This window comes from Rutilus rutilus (genome assembly GCF_951802725.1).
Source record: "Rutilus rutilus genome assembly, chromosome: 3".
NCBI classification, from domain to species: domain Eukaryota; kingdom Metazoa; phylum Chordata; class Actinopteri; order Cypriniformes; family Leuciscidae; genus Rutilus; species Rutilus rutilus.
The window spans coordinates 59,570,545-59,587,757 of NC_140211.1; the positions used below are offsets into that span (position 1 = coordinate 59,570,545).

At 37.4% G+C, this 17,213-nt stretch overlaps 1 protein-coding gene across 3 annotated transcripts; it reads right to left on the reverse strand.

The window, feature by feature from the left end:
- Positions 1-410: 410 nt before the first annotated feature.
- hacd1 (3-hydroxyacyl-CoA dehydratase 1) lies at positions 411-16,315 on the reverse strand. 3 transcript variants are annotated; one of them, XM_084405466.1, is made up of 8 exons: positions 16,183-16,315; positions 12,554-12,671; positions 11,189-11,207; positions 11,010-11,098; positions 10,753-10,874; positions 2,622-2,800; positions 671-766; positions 411-547 (listed from the first exon to the last, which is right to left on the reverse strand). In XM_084405466.1, exons 1-7 carry the CDS (start codon positions 16,299-16,301, stop codon positions 684-686), a joined length of 729 nt encoding a protein of 242 aa, XP_084261592.1. In that variant the 5' UTR covers positions 16,302-16,315; the 3' UTR covers positions 411-547; positions 671-683. The 3 variants fall into 3 exon arrangements, with proteins under 3 accessions (XP_084261592.1, XP_084261591.1, XP_084261590.1); XM_084405465.1 differs by having other exon boundaries at positions 441-578; XM_084405464.1 differs by lacking the exon at positions 411-547 and having other exon boundaries at positions 548-766.
- Between the last annotated feature and the right edge of the window lie 898 nt (positions 16,316-17,213).

Sequence of the window (17,213 nt, forward strand, 5' to 3'; positions counted from 1 at the left end):
TCTAAAGAATCAGTTCTCAGACTTAAGATAATTGATAACCTTCAACATGATATCTAGATAATGACGATACTTTCATAAACACTAAACAGATAAACCCCTTAAAGTGTATATTAATACATTTATGTTCATTTGAGTTACATGCTGTTATAACACCGGTTGCGTGTGAATGACTGTGGTAGCCAAGTGATACAAACATAACAGTCTATACATAGTTTTGTCAGTCCCACAGGTTTTGCTATTGTACCGAAGAGTCTGCTATTACACCACCTTCCGATGGATAAAGAAGTATTCATTATTTTAATCTCTAATCTGTCCTTCCAAGAACATGGATGAGAAAACCAAAGTGAATTTGTGGAATGGTTCACCCAAGCGTCCCTGCAACTACACAAACCACAATACAGTCCAGATCAGGGGAGATGACACCGAGGGACGGATCATCGTTAGTAATGCCAGATTCCAGTCCAGTGCTCTTCCTCCTCCATCGTCCTCGTACTCCAGATCTCCTCTGACCAATGAAGTGATGCCGTCCTTGTGAAATGAAACACAACTGGAAGAGTGGTGAGCCTTAATGAAGGGTTCTGCTGGGAATATCGACCGTAACTAATAGTAGTAGAATTGATTCATATTTAATCGTTTTATTATAAACTTTTCTCAAATATCTGACGGCTACCTGGGGATTGCTTCTACTCATCTTTCTCTACTATGACTTCTCCGTGAAGAACCCTCCTCCTCTGACGCAGCATGTGGAAGAAGAGCTGAGGAAACACTGGAAGAGAAGCACACAACATCAGTTCATCGGGACAAACTTTTGTGTTGGCTTCACAAAGCCGTATTAAAGTCTGAAAGTTTTAAAAGCTCTGAATTTAGTGAAGTGGAAAGGGAAAGAACGACATTGCTAGCATGAATTAGCATGTTGTTAACATGAATTAACATGTGGGTAGCATGTTGTTAGCATTAATTAACATGTTGCTAGCATTAATGATCATGTTTTGCTAACATGTTTTAACATGTTTTTAGTATTAAAAAGCATGTTGCTAGCATGTTTTAACATGTCGCTAGCCTGAATTATCATGTTTTTACTAGCAAGTTAACACATTTCTAGCATGTTTTTGCATTTTGTTAACATGAATTAACATGTTGTTAACATTAATTATGTTGCTAGCATGTTTTAACATTTCTAGCATGTTTTAACATGTTGCTAGCCTGAATTATCATGTTTTTACTAGCAAGTTAACACATTTCTAACATGTTTTTGCATTTTGTTAACATGAATTAACATGTTGTTAACATTAATTATCATGTTGCTAGGATGTTTTAACATTTCTAGCATGTTTTAACATGTTGCTAGCATTAATAATCACGTTTTGCTAGCATGTTTTAACAGGTTTTTAGTATTAATTAGCATGATTTAACACATTGCTAACATGAATTAACATGTTGCTAATATGAATTATCATGTTTTGCTAGCATGTTTTAACAGGTTGTTAGTATTAATTAGCATTTTCCTAGCATGTTTTAGCATTTTGCTAACATGAAATACCATGTTTTAACATTATTAACATTAATTAACATGTTTTAACACATTGCTAACATAAATAAACAAATTGCTAGTATGTTTTAGCAGTGTGATATAATGTTTTAGCACGTTGGTAACGTAAAAAGACCTTAAACTAATCAGAAAATCAGCCTTGGCTTCCAAAGCTTTAACACCATCCCACAAGTATATCTACACTAAAATCAAATCATTGCCAGCAGCAATCATAACAGAGATACTGTAATTTACATAGTACTCAGCAAAAGAGCCCTCAGTACATTTGATGTTGAGTCAGACAAAATGGCAATGATCTCGCACTTATTCGTGCCACTAGGTGACAGAACGAAACATCATGCAAAAGCAATAGTTTATAGTTACCAATGCAACTGTAGACACTCAGTCATGCTCAGTTTATTCAGAGAAAGTGTAGCAGATTATTAGCAGGATTAAACAGTAGCACAGGTTGTTAGTATTAATTAGCATGTTTTAACATTGCTAACATGAATTAACATGTTTAAACACATTGCTAACATAAATTAGCACATTGCTAGCATGATTTAACATGTTGCTAGCATGAATTAACATGTTGCTAGTATGTTTTATTAGTTGGCTTGCATATTTTAGCACGTTGCTAGCATTAATTAGCACATTGCTAGCATGATAGATAAATTAGAAATATTAGATAGAATGGCAGCTTAAATAAGGATAGATAGACCGATAGATAGATAAATGAACAAGTTTTAACATGTTTAATTGACATGTCTAACATGAATTAACATGTTTTAACACATTGCTAACATGAATTGGCACATTGCTAGCATGAATTAACATGTTGCTAGTATGTTTTATCAGTTGGCTAGCATGTTTTAGCACGTTGGTAGCATTAATTAGCACATTGCTAGCATGATAGATGAAATAGAAATATTAGAATGGTAAATAAGCTTAAATAAGGATAGATAGATAGATAGATAGATAGATAGATAGATAGATAGATAGATAGACAAATAGATAGATAAATAGTGTAGCAGATTATTAGCAGGATTAGACAGTAGCATTCAGCTGGTCTTGTGTTTCATTGAGTTCTTACATGGGATGTAGGACAGCATGACGATGATCAGGAAGTAGTAATAGTCAAAGGACACGTTGTATTTGTTGGGAAGCCTGAGGGAGAACATGCCTGATCTCCGGACATACGGTAAGGCAGCTTGTATGGTCAGCAGTTCACCAACGACTCCCAGGGGGTACATGACAATAAACATGTTATACCTGAGGAAAACAGGAGATAAGAAAAAGACAAAGCAGGAAAATAAATGCGACATCACACATTTTAACCGCACAAACACACACATCAACAATTATTATGTAACTCAGTGTTGGGGAAAGTTATTAATATTGCGAGACACATGCATACTGGCTGGTCCTGGTCCACCGACGTAACAAAGCCCAAAGAAATCACGTGACTTTGGCAGTTTGATACTCGCTCAGAATCACTGGTTTACAAACAAATGATTCGCAAAGGTCTTCAAAGCAGTGTTTCGAAACTACAGAACTCCAGGATCAGGGTTGGTAACCACTGTTTTGGAGAATTAGCAGTGTTGGGGAAAGTTACTTTTAAAAGTAATCTGTTACAATATTGCGCTACTCACTAAAAATGTAACTACTTGCTTTACTTAGTTATTTTTTATGAAAAGTAATGTGTTACAATATTGAGTTACTCCCTAAAAATGTAACTACTTGCTTTACTTAGTTACTTTTTGTGAAAAGTAATATGTTACAATATTGAGTTACTCCCTAAAATGTAACTACTTGCTTTACTTAGTTATTTTTTATGAAAAGTAATGTGTTACAATATTGAGTTACTCCCTAAAATGTAACTACTTGCTTTACTTAGTTACTTTTTGTGAAAAGTAATGTTACAATATTGAGTTACTCCCTAAAAATGTAACTACTTGCTTTACTTAGTTACTTTTTGTGAAATGTAATGTTACAATATTGAGTTACTCCCTAAAATGTAACTACTTGCTTTACTTAGTTACTTTTTGTGAAAAGAAATGTGTTACAATATTGAGTTACTCCCTAAAATGTAACTACTTGCTTTACTTAGTTACTTTTTGTGAAAAGTAATATGTTACAATATTGAGTTACTCCCTACAAATGTAACTACTTGCTTTACTTAGTTACTTTTTGTGAAAAGTAATATGTTACAATATTGAGTTACTCCCTACAAATGTAACTACTTGCTTTACTTAGTTACTTTTTGTGAAAAGTAATATGTTACAATATTGAGTTACTCCCTACAAATGTAACTACTTGCTTTACTTAGTTTTTATGAAAAGTAATGTTACAATATTGAGTTACTCCCTACAAATGTAACTACTTGCTTTACTTAGTTATTTTTGTGAAATGTAATGTTACAATATTGAGTTACTCCCTAAAATGTAACTACTTGCTTTACTTAGTTACTTTTTGTGAAAAGAAATGTGTTACAATATTGAGTTACTCCCTAAAATGTAACTACTTGCTTTACTTAGTTACTTTTTGTGAAAAGTAATTTGTTACAATATTGAGTTACACCCTACAAATGTAACTACTTGCTTTACTTAGTTACTTTTTGTGAAAAGTAATTTGTTACAATATTGAGTTACACCCTACAAATGTAACTACTTGCTTTACTTAGTTACTTTTTGTGAAAAGTAATTTGTTACAATATTGAGTTACACCCTACAAATGTAACTACTTGCTTTACTTAGTTACTTTTTGTGAAAAGTAATTTGTTACAATATTGAGTTACACCCTACAAATGTAACTACTTGCTTTACTTAGTTACTTTTTGTGAAAAGTAATTTGTTACAATATTGAGTTACACCCTACAAATGTAACTACTTGCTTTACTTAGTTACTTTTTGTGAAAAGTAATTTGTTACAATATTGAGTTACACCCTACAAATGTAACTACTTGCTTTACTTAGTTACTTTTTATGAAAATTAGCTAGTTTTTTCCTGACCTGGGCTGGCTTGTTTTTCAGTAACAAAAAAAGAAAAAAGAAAGGTTTTATTTTTGGTGAATGTAAAAGCCCTTTTACAGCAGAAGTGAAATGGCTGAAATAAAATACAGATTTTGTACGCTCAAACAAACCTTTCAGCTGTGCTGCTGTTCTGGATCGCAGAAGAATAAAGTTAAACACTCTAACTTCAGCAATAAACACAACAAACTGAAACAAATGTGATGTTTATCTAAAGTCATGTTTGCTTAATCCTATGGTTGAATTGGATCATAAAAGGTCAACAGCAAAAACACTGGTTAATAAAGTGAGATTCAATACATATAAAGTATATTTATTTGTTTGCATTTGACTTTTTATGTATTTTAAGGAATACTGAATGTGATTTTGTGCAAGTGAGATGAAAGGCTGCCCAGACAGCAACATAGTGTCAGCCCAGATCCGGGCCACATCTGGGCCATGTGGATTCCACGCGTGGGGATGTGGGCCGGATCTGGGCCGACACAATGTCTACGACACTCGGCCTGGCTCGCAATCTTCGCTCTAATTCATCCCAAAGATGTTCTGTCGGGTTGAGGTCAGGACTCTGAAGGCCAGTCCAGTTCCTCATCCATGTGATTATGGTCCTGCTTTGGGTGAATGCACTGGTGCGCAGTCATGCTGGAACTGGAACATCCCCAAACTCTTCCCACACAGTTGGGAGCATGAAACTGTCCAAAATGCCTTGGTCTGCTGAAGCATTAAGAGTTCCTTTCACTGGAACTAAGGGGCCGACCCCTGAAAAACAACCCCACACCATAAACCCCCCTCCACCAAACTTTACACTGGGCACAATGCAGTCAGGCAAGCACCGTTCTCCTGGCACCCGCTAAACCCGGACTCGTCCATCGGATCGGCAGACAGAGAACACGTCTCCACTGTTCTAGACTCCAGTGTCTGTGGCTGTTGACCTCAGCATGACCCGCTCTGGGACTTTACGTGGCCTACCACTTGAGTTGCTTACCACTAACAGTTAACCGGGGAATATTTAGTAGTGAGGAAATTTCACGAATGGACTTATTGCAAAGATGGAAACCGATCACGGCACCACACTTGAGTTCACTGAGCTCCTGAGAGCGACCCGTTCTGTCACAGATGTGTGTAGAAGCGTCTGCATAACTAGTGCTGGATTTATATACCACTGTAGCCTTGGAAGTGATTGAACACCTGAATTAAATCATTTGGAGGGGTGGCAATTGGCAATATAGTGTATGAGGAATTTATCTTGGTGACAGAAGCTTCCACAGCACATACAGAATGACAGTGACAAGGCACATATTATTAAAATATGTAGAAATATAAAACTACACAATATAAAAAAACAGACAATGTGTATGTACAGTATGTTATATACAAATGTAAGGGAATAGTAAGTGTTATGGTGTGTTAAATAAATATGAGTATAATTAGTGTCCGTCAGCAGTCGTGAGCGGGGAATGTGACATGACATTGTACAGAAAATAAAAAATGCTTATATTCTGAGACTGTTGAGGTTTTATGGGGGTTACAAAAAAGGAGTGGGTGGATTTTTATCATTATAGGGTGGTTGTGTTCACACTGCAAACACACATTTATGCTCTAACACCATTTAAAAGTGAATTTTGCATAATGGGTCCCCTTCAAAAAAGGCCACAAAATTAAATGTTAGTTGCTCAATGAAATCATTTTAGGATTCTGAGCTCATTTCTACAACAAGAGCTGAAATAAGACTTCAGCTGTGTCTGAAATCACACACTCTCTTGAGCAGGTACTTATATTGAATAAGTAATTAATTTGAAAGCACTAAATAGTATGAATGTAATCCAGATATACTACATCCGCCATGTTGTTACTAGGGGTGTAACGATTCCCTCATGTCACGATTCGATACATATCACGAAACTGAACTCACGATACAATGTTATTGCGATACTCCAAGACATATGATAAAAGGTTAACAAAAAATGTACTGTTGATTAAAATGGTAAATTTGGTATTTCATTGTGGGTGTAAATGAATAGTCTTGGACTTGGTGCTGAAACCCAAAGCACAGGACAATTGAGACACCAGAATAACTATATTCATGATTCTGAAGCTGAAAATACAGAATTATTGTAGATGAATATGCTTGATCTCTGTCGTTGACTAGATATATTTAAAATAATGTCGGACACTTTTTACTGGTAACATCAGACATCTGGCATTATCAGGACCCACAAATATCCACCCATTGCATTATTATACATTATATTCAACATTATATATAGTAGTTTAATGTAGTACTGACACTAAAACTCTGAAAACTTGATTTGTTTTCTCACACAGTAAACTTAATTTTGGGTGAACAATCCACAATACATATTGTTGCATTTTTGTATTTCGATATTGTGACACAATATATTGTTACACCCCTAGTTGTTGCTGTTGCGTCGCTTCACTGTCATTCATAAATCCTCTCCCGTGGCCTTATGGGATAGAAAAGTGTCCAGAGACTGTTTTACTAGTACTGTGAATTTAAACACTTCTTTTGCCATGCAGTCTTTCGCCCACTATATAGTAGGGATGTAGCAGTCAAGCAACAGGAGGTGACAGTAACTGTAAGTGTTTTGTATCTTTTTCTCATTTGATTTAAGTGCAGATGTAGTCACTAGGAAACAGTGTTTGTTTACTGTGCTCACGAGCTGAAATCTCGTTGGTGAAGTCTCGTTTGTTTGCGTTTAGTCACGAGGTAAACAGTTTCACTAGTGAGGCGTGGCCTGAGCCAGCTCGCGCTATTTATACAGTGTGTTTTGTAGCACTTATTAGAAAGAAGCAGTCAAGCAACAGGAGGTGACAGTAACTTCACGAGGTAAACTGTTTCGCTAGAGAGGCGTGTCCAGCTGTATTCAATAACGACATTTCAGGTGAGTATAAAGCAAGTAGTATACCGCGGCAGCCCTTGTGTGATGCCCTCATCGTGTGAAGACTGAAGAGTGTAAAGACCAGCGACTCCACCTGGACACTGACAAGGCACTTGAGTATTAATATTCTTGTTGTTTCCTTTCTCTTCAACATAACTTTTCTTCTCATCTTTCTGTTTGTGAGCTCTCTTACACTATGTGTTTTCAAATCCCTACTATTACTAACACGCGTAAATCAAATGTCACATGTAGGAGGCAGCACAATCCTAACAACCTGCGTACCTTTCCGGTGTCTTCTAGTACTATATTCTCTTTTCCCATCGGTCTCTGGAATTGCCAGTCCGCTGTAAACAAAGCTGGTTTCATTACATCTATTTCTAGTCATTCAGGTCTCAGCCTACTGGCCCTGACTGAGACCTGGATCAGACCAGAGGACACTGCCACACCGGCTGCCCTCTCCACTAACTTCACTTTCTCACACACACCCCCCGCCTGACCAGACGGGGTGGAGGTACTGGTCTGCTCATCTCAAACAATTAGAAATTGTATCCTTTACCACCTCTGTGTGACAACAGCTCATTTGAATCGCATTCAATTACCATCACTAGGCCTATTCAAATCCATTTTGTAGTTGTCTAACATCCACCAGGGGTAGGTTAGAAACTTGGCAGTTTCTTGGAGGAGTTTGATGTGCTACTCTCATCCTTCCCTGAGGATGGTACTCCTCTTGTAGTTCTTGGAGACTTCAACATCCACCTAGAAAAGCCTCAGGCTGCTGATTTCCACACTCTGCTCAACTCATTCGACCTCAAGCGAGTATCTACTGCGGCTACTCACAAATCAGGCAACCAATTAGACCTTATTTACACGCGCTACTGCTCCACTGACCATACACTGGTCACTCCACTGCACACCTCAGATCACTTCCTCCTCACTCTCATCCTCAACCTGCCTCAGAACACAACACACACTCCTCCACAGGTCATCTGCCTCAGAACACAACACACACTCCTCCACAGGTCACCTTTCACTCCTCCACAGGTCACTCCACAGGCGAAACCTACACTCACTCTCACCCTCTAGCCTATCCTCAGATCTCATCCACACTTCCTCCACCCGATCAGCTCTCAACACTAGATACTAACAGTGCAACTGATGCTCTTTTCTCAACTTTAACATCCCGCTTGGACAACTTCTGCCCCCTTTCCTCCAGGCCAGCCCGCGCCACACCCTCTGCCCCCTGGTTATCTGATGTTTTCCGCGAACATCGTTCTAAACTCAGGGGTACAGAGAGGAAGTGGCGCAAACCGAGAGATCCTACTGACCTTGGTCTTTATCAATCTCTCCTCTCTTCCTTCTCTGCTAATATCGCTACTGCTAAAATTACTTACTATCACAACAAAATTAACAATTCTTCTGACTCTCGCATGCTTTTCAAAACCTCCTCCTCTCTTCTCAACCCTAACAGCTGACGATTTTGCCACATTCTTCATAAATAAAACAACCACCATCAGCGGCCAATTTACCAAACCACAAACTGACACACACATTTTACCAGCTAACACACACTTTCTACCTTCCTTCTCTCTACTTTCAAAGGCAGAAGTCTCCAATCTCCTCCTTTCCAATCGCCCTACCACCTGTCCGCTTGATCCTATTCCCACTAATCTACTTCAAGCCATTTCATCCTCAGTTGTACCCGCACTCACACACATCATCAACACCTTTTCCTTCACACTGGTACCTTTCCCACAGCATTTAAGCAGGCTCGTGTAACCCCACTGCTTAAGAAACCCACTCTAAATCCAGCATATCTGGAAAATTACAGACCAGATCTCTTCCTTTCTTACACAGAACAACCTCCTGGACAACTATCAGTCTGGTTTCAAAAGCAGACACTCAACTGAGACTGCCCTGCTCTCGGAAATTGAAGCACTGAGACTGGCAAGAGCAGCTTCCAAATCCTCAGTTCTCATCCTGCTGGATCTGTCTGCTGCCTCTGACACAGTTAACCACCAGATCCTCCTGTCAATCCTAAAGATGAAGGGCATCTCAGGAACCGCACTCCAATGGTTCAAGTCTTACCTCTCAGGTAGGACCTTCAGGGTATCGTGGATACCATCTAGCTACTGGAGTGCCTCAGGGCTCAGTGCTGGGACCGCTTCTCTTCTCCATCTACATGAGATCACTAAGATCTGTGATTCAGAAACATGGCTTTTCCTATCACTGCTACGCTGATGACACACAACTCTACCTCTCATTCCAGCCTGACGATCTGACGGTAGCTGATCGTATCTCAGCCTGACAGACAGACATTTACTGCTGGATGAAGGACCACCACCTTCAACTAAACCTAAACCTAAAGTTGCTTGAAGTCCCGGCCAACCCAACACTACACCACAACTTCACCATTCAGCTAGGTTCGTCATCCATAACTCCAACAAGGTCAGACACGAACCTTGGAGTTGTGATTGATGATCAATTGAACTTCACAGACCACATTGCTAGAACTGCCCGGTCCTGCAGATTTGCCTTATTCAACATCAGGAGGATCAGGCCCTTCCTATCAGAGCCACACAACTCCTTGTCCAGGCACTTGTTCTATCCAGACTGCACTACTGTAATGCTCTCCTGGCTGGTCTTCCAGCTTGCACTGTCAAACATCTGCAACTGATCCAGAATGCTGCAGCTAGAGTGGTCTTTAACGAGCCGAAGAGACACACGCCACTCCTCTCCTCACAAAATTGCACTGGTTGCCAGTTGCCGCTCGCATCAAATTCAAGTCACTGACGTTTGCCTACAGAACAACCACTGGCTCTGCTCCCTTTTCCCTAAACTCATTACTTCAGACTTATGTGCCATCCAGAAACTTGCACTCTGAAAGTGAACGCCGTCTTGTGGTGCCATCTCAAAGAAGCACAAAATCTCTTTCTCTGACCTTCACCTGGACTGTTCCCTGCTGGAGGAATGATCTAACCGTCCGTGGCCATTTTCAAGAAACGGCTGAAGACGCATCTTTTTCGGCAACACTTGATCCATTAATACTAACACTTCATCTTCTATTCTATATCTATTATCTTTAAAAAAATTTTTTTTTTTTAAAGTACACGTACTGCGTTAGATTAAACTGGGAAGGGTCATAGCACTTGCATATTTGTTGTCCTATTGTTAGTTTAACTGCTTCTAATGTTCTCATTTGTAAGTCGCTTTGGATAAAAGCAGCCATATTGTGAAACTCTAAAGCATATGCTTGTGAGTATCAGCATGCTCAAACCACACCGTGCAGTGTCTCGAGTACCTGGCCCACTTGATGAAGTACGGCAGATGGTGGATCAGGTTGAAAGTGTAGAAAGAGTAGCGAGTGATCTCTGTAACCGTCCACACCACTAAGAACAAGATCACACTCTCCTCGTTCTGAATCTTAGCATGCGTTTCAAATGAAAGAAAACAATATTTAAAATTGAACAGCCCATTTAGAGATTGGCGAACAGTGAAAATGTCCCATAATTCCCATTGGGAACATTATTAGTTAAAGTCCTCATCATGCACACCGACCTGTCTGATGCTGTTTGTAATAAACCAGACCATGAATATCCGAGAACATACTTGGACCCCAGTCACAATTACAGATGTCCGCACAATTCCTTTAACACACCAAAAACAACACCTGAAAAATATCTTTATATACCTGGAATCAAATATGTTAGCATTGCACTTTAAAATATAGTACATACCAATTGCACAGTGTCCGATCTGAAATAAAAACAGCCAAAGCGTATGAAAAAGAAATTAAGATAGATCAGAACATAGATATAAGCATGCTAAAAGACTCAACTGATGTTTCATGTCTTTTTTACCCAGTCCCATAAATTGTTGAACATCATTGCAAAAAAAATGGTATATCTAGTTAATTAATGAGGCTATTATTGATTACCTAATAACTACCTCAGTCCTAAATGTGATATTACATACTGATTAGTTAATTATGTTTCCATATTAGTGAAGCTGAAGTGTTAATGTAGTACTACTCATTAGTCCTGCATATTTACCTATTAATGACAGACCAGTATTTTGAAGTGTTACTGATTGTTGTAGCAAAAATAAAATAAAATGGCAAATTTGTGTCTTATTATTTGCTTGAATATTTATGTAACATTTTTTGTGTATCTCTTGTGTGGCGCTTGATAAATACATTTATTAATAAAAAAATACAATAATTATAATTGGTTTTAAATGAGTTTAAATCCAAGATACTTGTAAGACACTCAAATAAATCACCAGTTTTCACTCAGTTATCAAAATGAATCGTGAAATTACTTCTATGAAGTGACCATAGCCTTGTGGATTGGCCCTTTGTGAAGTGATTTAGTCGCTCACTTTAGTTTGGAACATCGAGTAGTGGTATGCCTCTATCTAAAGGACTTTTTATGTCGTAACAAGGGAATATAGGGAATTTTTCCTCTAAATCAGCCACTTTAGTTTGTGGCGTTCATCAGGGCTCGATTTTGGGACCATTGTTATTTTCCCTAAATATGTTTTTATATGGCGTTCCTCAGGGCTCGATTTTGGGACCACAATTATTTTCCCTATACATGCCCTCTTTTGAGTTCTGTTTGTTGGAAGTACAGTATCTAGTCAGTCTTTTTTATTTTCGAGTGAGTTTAGATTATTAGACAACGCTTGCAGTTAAAGGGCGCAAAAGTGCTGTTTGAAATGATCCCTAAATAAAACAGGGCGAGTGATGATGAGGAAAGATTACTGCGAGACAGTTTGACATGCAGATGATAGAATTTGCCATTCAAAAACTGGTTTATTTCTATTGTGGTTACGGAAGACTTTGAGCAAGAGGAAACTTTTTCAAATAAAGTTATTTAAAAAAACAAAATGGGCACATATTGCACTGTTTCCTGAGAATATCTCATTCAGCAATTGTTAATGCAAATAGTAAAACGGTAAGAAATGGGTTCAGAGAAAGTTTTAATTTTTTTTCGAGATGGTGTTGATTAACTAATAGACAACAATATACTGCAACACTGGAAAATAAAACAAAGTAAAGGTTTATATCACATATCATGGTAGTTAAAGGCCTTTGATCTTACCTCCAATAGTGCAAATGTCTGGAAACATTTCAGTGTCCTTGCTATATGTTTGTACAAGCCTTTATGGGATCCTTTCTGAAGGTAGAAGCGGACCATGGAAACAGCCAGTACAAGCCACCTGCAATAAACCATCACATACAACGTCTATAGAAGTGGCATTCACTTAACCGGCAAACTCAACAAGTCACCAAACATGACACTCACAGTGCATTATGGGCATTATACAGTTGCTGAGAGCACATGGGTTGTGCACTTCTCATTGCAATGCATTATGGGACTGCACTATATATTCTCCACTATGATTTTGGAAATGATTACAAAATGGCTGACAATGGAAAAAGAGCACCATATAAGGGCTTGTCTTGTTTACTTAGACAAATAATAGATATTTAACTAAAGATACATAGTAAAAAGGTTTTTAATCACTTAAGCCACACTTACATGCATTTAAGTCATTGCATAAGAGAAAAAAATATCAAACTAAGTGGCATTTATATTAAAGAGAGGGAGCACTAGCATATATTGGGGCAAATCATTTAACAAAAAAATTATAAAAAATACTTAAATGATTTTAACTTAACAATAAGGTGTGTCATTCAAAACCACTCTATGATTTTCTGTCAAACGTTGGTGGAACGTGTCCGTAGTTCATGTTACCATCAGAACACATGCGAGCTTGACAGGAAGTGACTTCATCTACTGATTTTATTTTATTTTTTTATCTGTGCCTTAAGTTTCTAAATAGTTTTTATCAAACTAAAATATACTTTAGTGTCATTCCATGTCAACTCAACCAAAGTTCAGCGGCTAAAAAAAGATACAAAAAGGTACAAAAAGATTTGGTGAAAGAAACACATAAATGAAGAAAAAGACAAAAAAATATTAAATGTAATGATTGTATACTGACTGAGTAATCCACTGTTTTGTTGGGGTCAAAATGACAATTTTTACATGAGATTTGGAGCCAAATTTCAGCGGAGTAAAAAAGACTTTAGAAAGATGGCAGGATCATCATGTTATTTTCACACAGAGATTAGTAGGTCTATTACTGAAATCTGTTGACTTTAGCAAGATTAGTTGCATTATATGCCAACGGTGACCGTTCAAAAATGGCAAAAAGCACTTCTTGTGTTTTATGCCCCAAGTTTGCATGCCTGTAAATCAAGAAGTATTAAAGTTGTCTTTTGCGATCTTCATTTTAAAGGCTCTGTATGGTTCAACGCCAGAGATGTGGAGATCTAAATGTGGCTCCGCGAGTAAACTGGTCAATTGCACACATTTTCAGTGGTCACTGTGCACAGCTGATGCTTTTTATTTTAAAGAGGAATATCTGAACAACAAATATTGTTGGAACTAGAATTGTATCTCGGTTTTTTTTGTCTATCAACACAATTGCATAGAATAAACCTGAGTACCATAAATATTGTGCCTGTAACTGGATCTGTTGAGATATCTCAATATCCTTCTATTCTAATTCTTAATAAACTTTCTTTTTGGAATCTTAATTTGTAAGGCCCTATATGGTTAAATCCCAGAGATATTGGGATGTCAATGTGGTAACACGTAGTTATGATACGCCGTATTTGAACTCTTGCCTGCTTCATATGCTACTTGTATGCAATAGTTTTGACATTTCTAATTTCCACAATCCACATTATTTATTCTTCCCTTTGAATAAAAAGCATCAGCTGTGTTGCACAGTGACCCACATTTGGTTCCTGACCACTGAAAATGTGCACAATTGACCAGTTTACTCACAGAGCCACATTTAGATCTCCACATCTCTGGCGTTGAACCATACAGAGCCTTTAAAATGAAGATAGCAAAAGACAACTTTATCAAGAACCGGAATGTGAAAGGATATTAAGATATCTTTAATACTTCTTGATTTACAGGCATGCAAACTTGGGGCATAAAACACAAGAAGTGCTTTTTCCCATTTCTGAACGGTCACTGTTGGCATATAATGAAACTAATCTTGCTAAAGTCAACAGATTTCAGGAATAGACCTACTAAAGTTGTCATTTTGCCCCCCTTGACCAAATAGTGGATTACATCCGTGACATGTAATTTTTTGGCTTTCATCACTATTTATGTTCGTCTTTCTTCAGGATTTTTTTTTTTTTTAACCTTGGTTGATTTGACATGGAATGACATTTTAATGTCATTTCTGCTGAAACTTGTATGTCATGTAATAAAATATATTTATTGCACATTTGCAATGGCGAAGTTGCGATTTAGGCTGCATGTGCTTAAGTATGTTAGTCAAAACATCACAATAAGTGTACTTAAGCATGATGAAAAATTATTAAAACACAATGATTTAAAATTTTATTTGACATTAGTACAAAGTAAACTTTATAAAGGAGAAAGTAAGTGTATTTTCATTAAGTAGCCTTCATTTCAGATGTCCATTGATAGCCTTTTTTTTCTCACAGAAAATTATTTAAAAAATTGTACTACAAGGACATACCATAAGGAGTCTGTGTTACAGTGTAATTATACATTTAAGTACTTAGTAATAATAATGAACTACATTACTTACTATAGGGTTAGGGTTAGGATGAGGGGTTAGTTTAGGTTAGTTGCATGTAATTATGTATAATTCATCATTAGTGCTACAGTAATTGTAACGTGTAACAAGGACACCGCAAAATAAAGTGTTACCAGTAACACTTTACAATAAGTTTCATTAGTAAACAACCTTAGTTAACATGTACTAATAATTAACAATACTTCAGCATTTATTAATCTTGGTTAATATTAATTTCAACATTTATTAATACATTATTAAAATCAAAGGTTGTTTTAGTTTGCATTAGTTAATGCACTGTGAACTAACATGAACAAACAATGAACAGCTGGATATTTATTAACTAACATGAACAAAGATTAATAAATACTGTAACAAATGTATCGCTCATTGTTAGTTCATGTTAGTTAATACATTAAATAATGATAATGAACCTTATTGTAAAGTGTTACCCAATAGAATTAAGCGCATTGTTTTTCGCAAGAATCGAGAAGTTTACACTGGATCATGAAATCGCGCTGAAGTGAATGACGGTTTCGTGATTATTATCGAGCATTTTCTTCTTCTTTGTTGAATTTCGCCAGTCGAGCGAGTTCTAAACATATCGCGGTGACGCGCGCGGATCCGTATTAGGAAACACTGAGCTTCGGTTTCTGAGAGGAATATCCCAGTATAACCAACAGCTGACCACTACAGCACACAACTAACAGTTGCACCCAGTGCGGGTTTAATGCAACAGTCGGTAACACTTTATTTTACAGTGTCCTTGTTACATACTTACCATAGTAATAACAGTAAATTATGCATAATTACATAACCTAAACCCAATCATAATCCTACCCTTACCCTATAGTAAGTGCATGTAGTTAATTAATATTACTCAGTACTTAAATGTATAATTACACTGTAACAATGACAGTGCAACCCAGTAGTCTCTCTTAGAGCTTTAAAAGTAGTTTAAGTAACAGCCAGTCGAGTGATTTACAATGCGGCGAAACTATAAACAGACACAGGAGTGTATTCAGAGACACAGGAGTGTATTCAGAGACACAGGAGTGTATTCAGTGAGTAAAAGCAGCTCAAAGCGATCTGTTACCCGGCTGTCATGGCGATGTTGTAGAAGGTGAGCCATGCCGTGGCGATTGTGCCTTTAGTTCTCTTCTTGTTGTTGGTTTGTTTCTCCTCGACAGACCCGTCCTCCTCTCCGGACGCCATGACACCACACGCACGAGCCTCGCGCGTGCACAGCTGGAGACTCGTGGGGGTGGGGGGGGGGGTCTCCTGTTCAGTCATGCACATCTGGAGATATCATGTAGACTTATGTTATCACAATGAACTAAAAATAATAATTCATTTGTCATGATGAGGTTGAAACTGAAACCTGAAAATTCAAACAAATTGGAAGTCAGTACTGGTTCTCCCTTTCCGCCCCATTAGTCTCTTAAACTCTCCTTGAAGTCATAATGATATGCCTTTGTATTATTTTAACATGTTTTTTATTTTATTTTTTTACTTCACTTATAATTAATAAACTTTTTGGCAGATTATTTTCTGTAATGTTTTCAACTAGATCTAGAGGAGAGCAGGACACAACCTAACGCTTTTAGACTTGCTCAGTTTGTGTAAACCTACTTGAAAACTACTTAATTTCACACGTCTAGTACAAGTATGTGGTTTTGTTTCATTAATACAGTGTATACTTTTTTCTTGATTTACCCCGAAAGAATGGAAGTGAAATGTGACAACATGCCCCATAGCTGGAGTATATTGTAACGACTATATGACAGATTAAAATGTTTTCTGATGAATAAAAAATTACACAAGACAAATTAAAATATTTTGTCATTTACTATTTTCTACATGGTGAATGTCAGATTGGGGCGAATGAAGTCGCAGCTCCAGAGACACGACACACAGAGCGGATCATATGATCCAGTCGCTGCAGACCAGAAAACATATCAGACCCATTTACATTCTGCACTGAATGATATTTTAGAGAAATATTGAGGAGATATGGAGGAGAAACGGTCAGATATTAGGAGGAAACTGCAGCTTTAACGAGCTCAAAAGCGCGGAGCTGTGATATAAACCAAATGCTATTGGCTATTTTAAAAAGGGGGAGGAGCT

What these genes read in the sequence shown, in the direction of transcription:
- hacd1 (XM_084405466.1), bottom strand. Translation starts at nt 16,301, where the DNA reads ATGGCGTCCGGAGAGGAGGACGGGTCTGTCGAGGAGAAACAAACCAAC. An exon ending in TTACAAACAGCATCAGACAG is followed by an intron (nt 10,875 to 11,009) that starts GTCGGTGTGCAT and finishes ACGCATGCTAAG; the next exon opens with ATTCAGAACGAGGAGAGTGT. An exon ending in CATGCTGTCCTACATCCCAT is followed by an intron (nt 767 to 2,621) that starts GTAAGAACTCAA and finishes CTTCTCTTCCAG; the next exon opens with TGTTTCCTCAGCTCTTCTTC.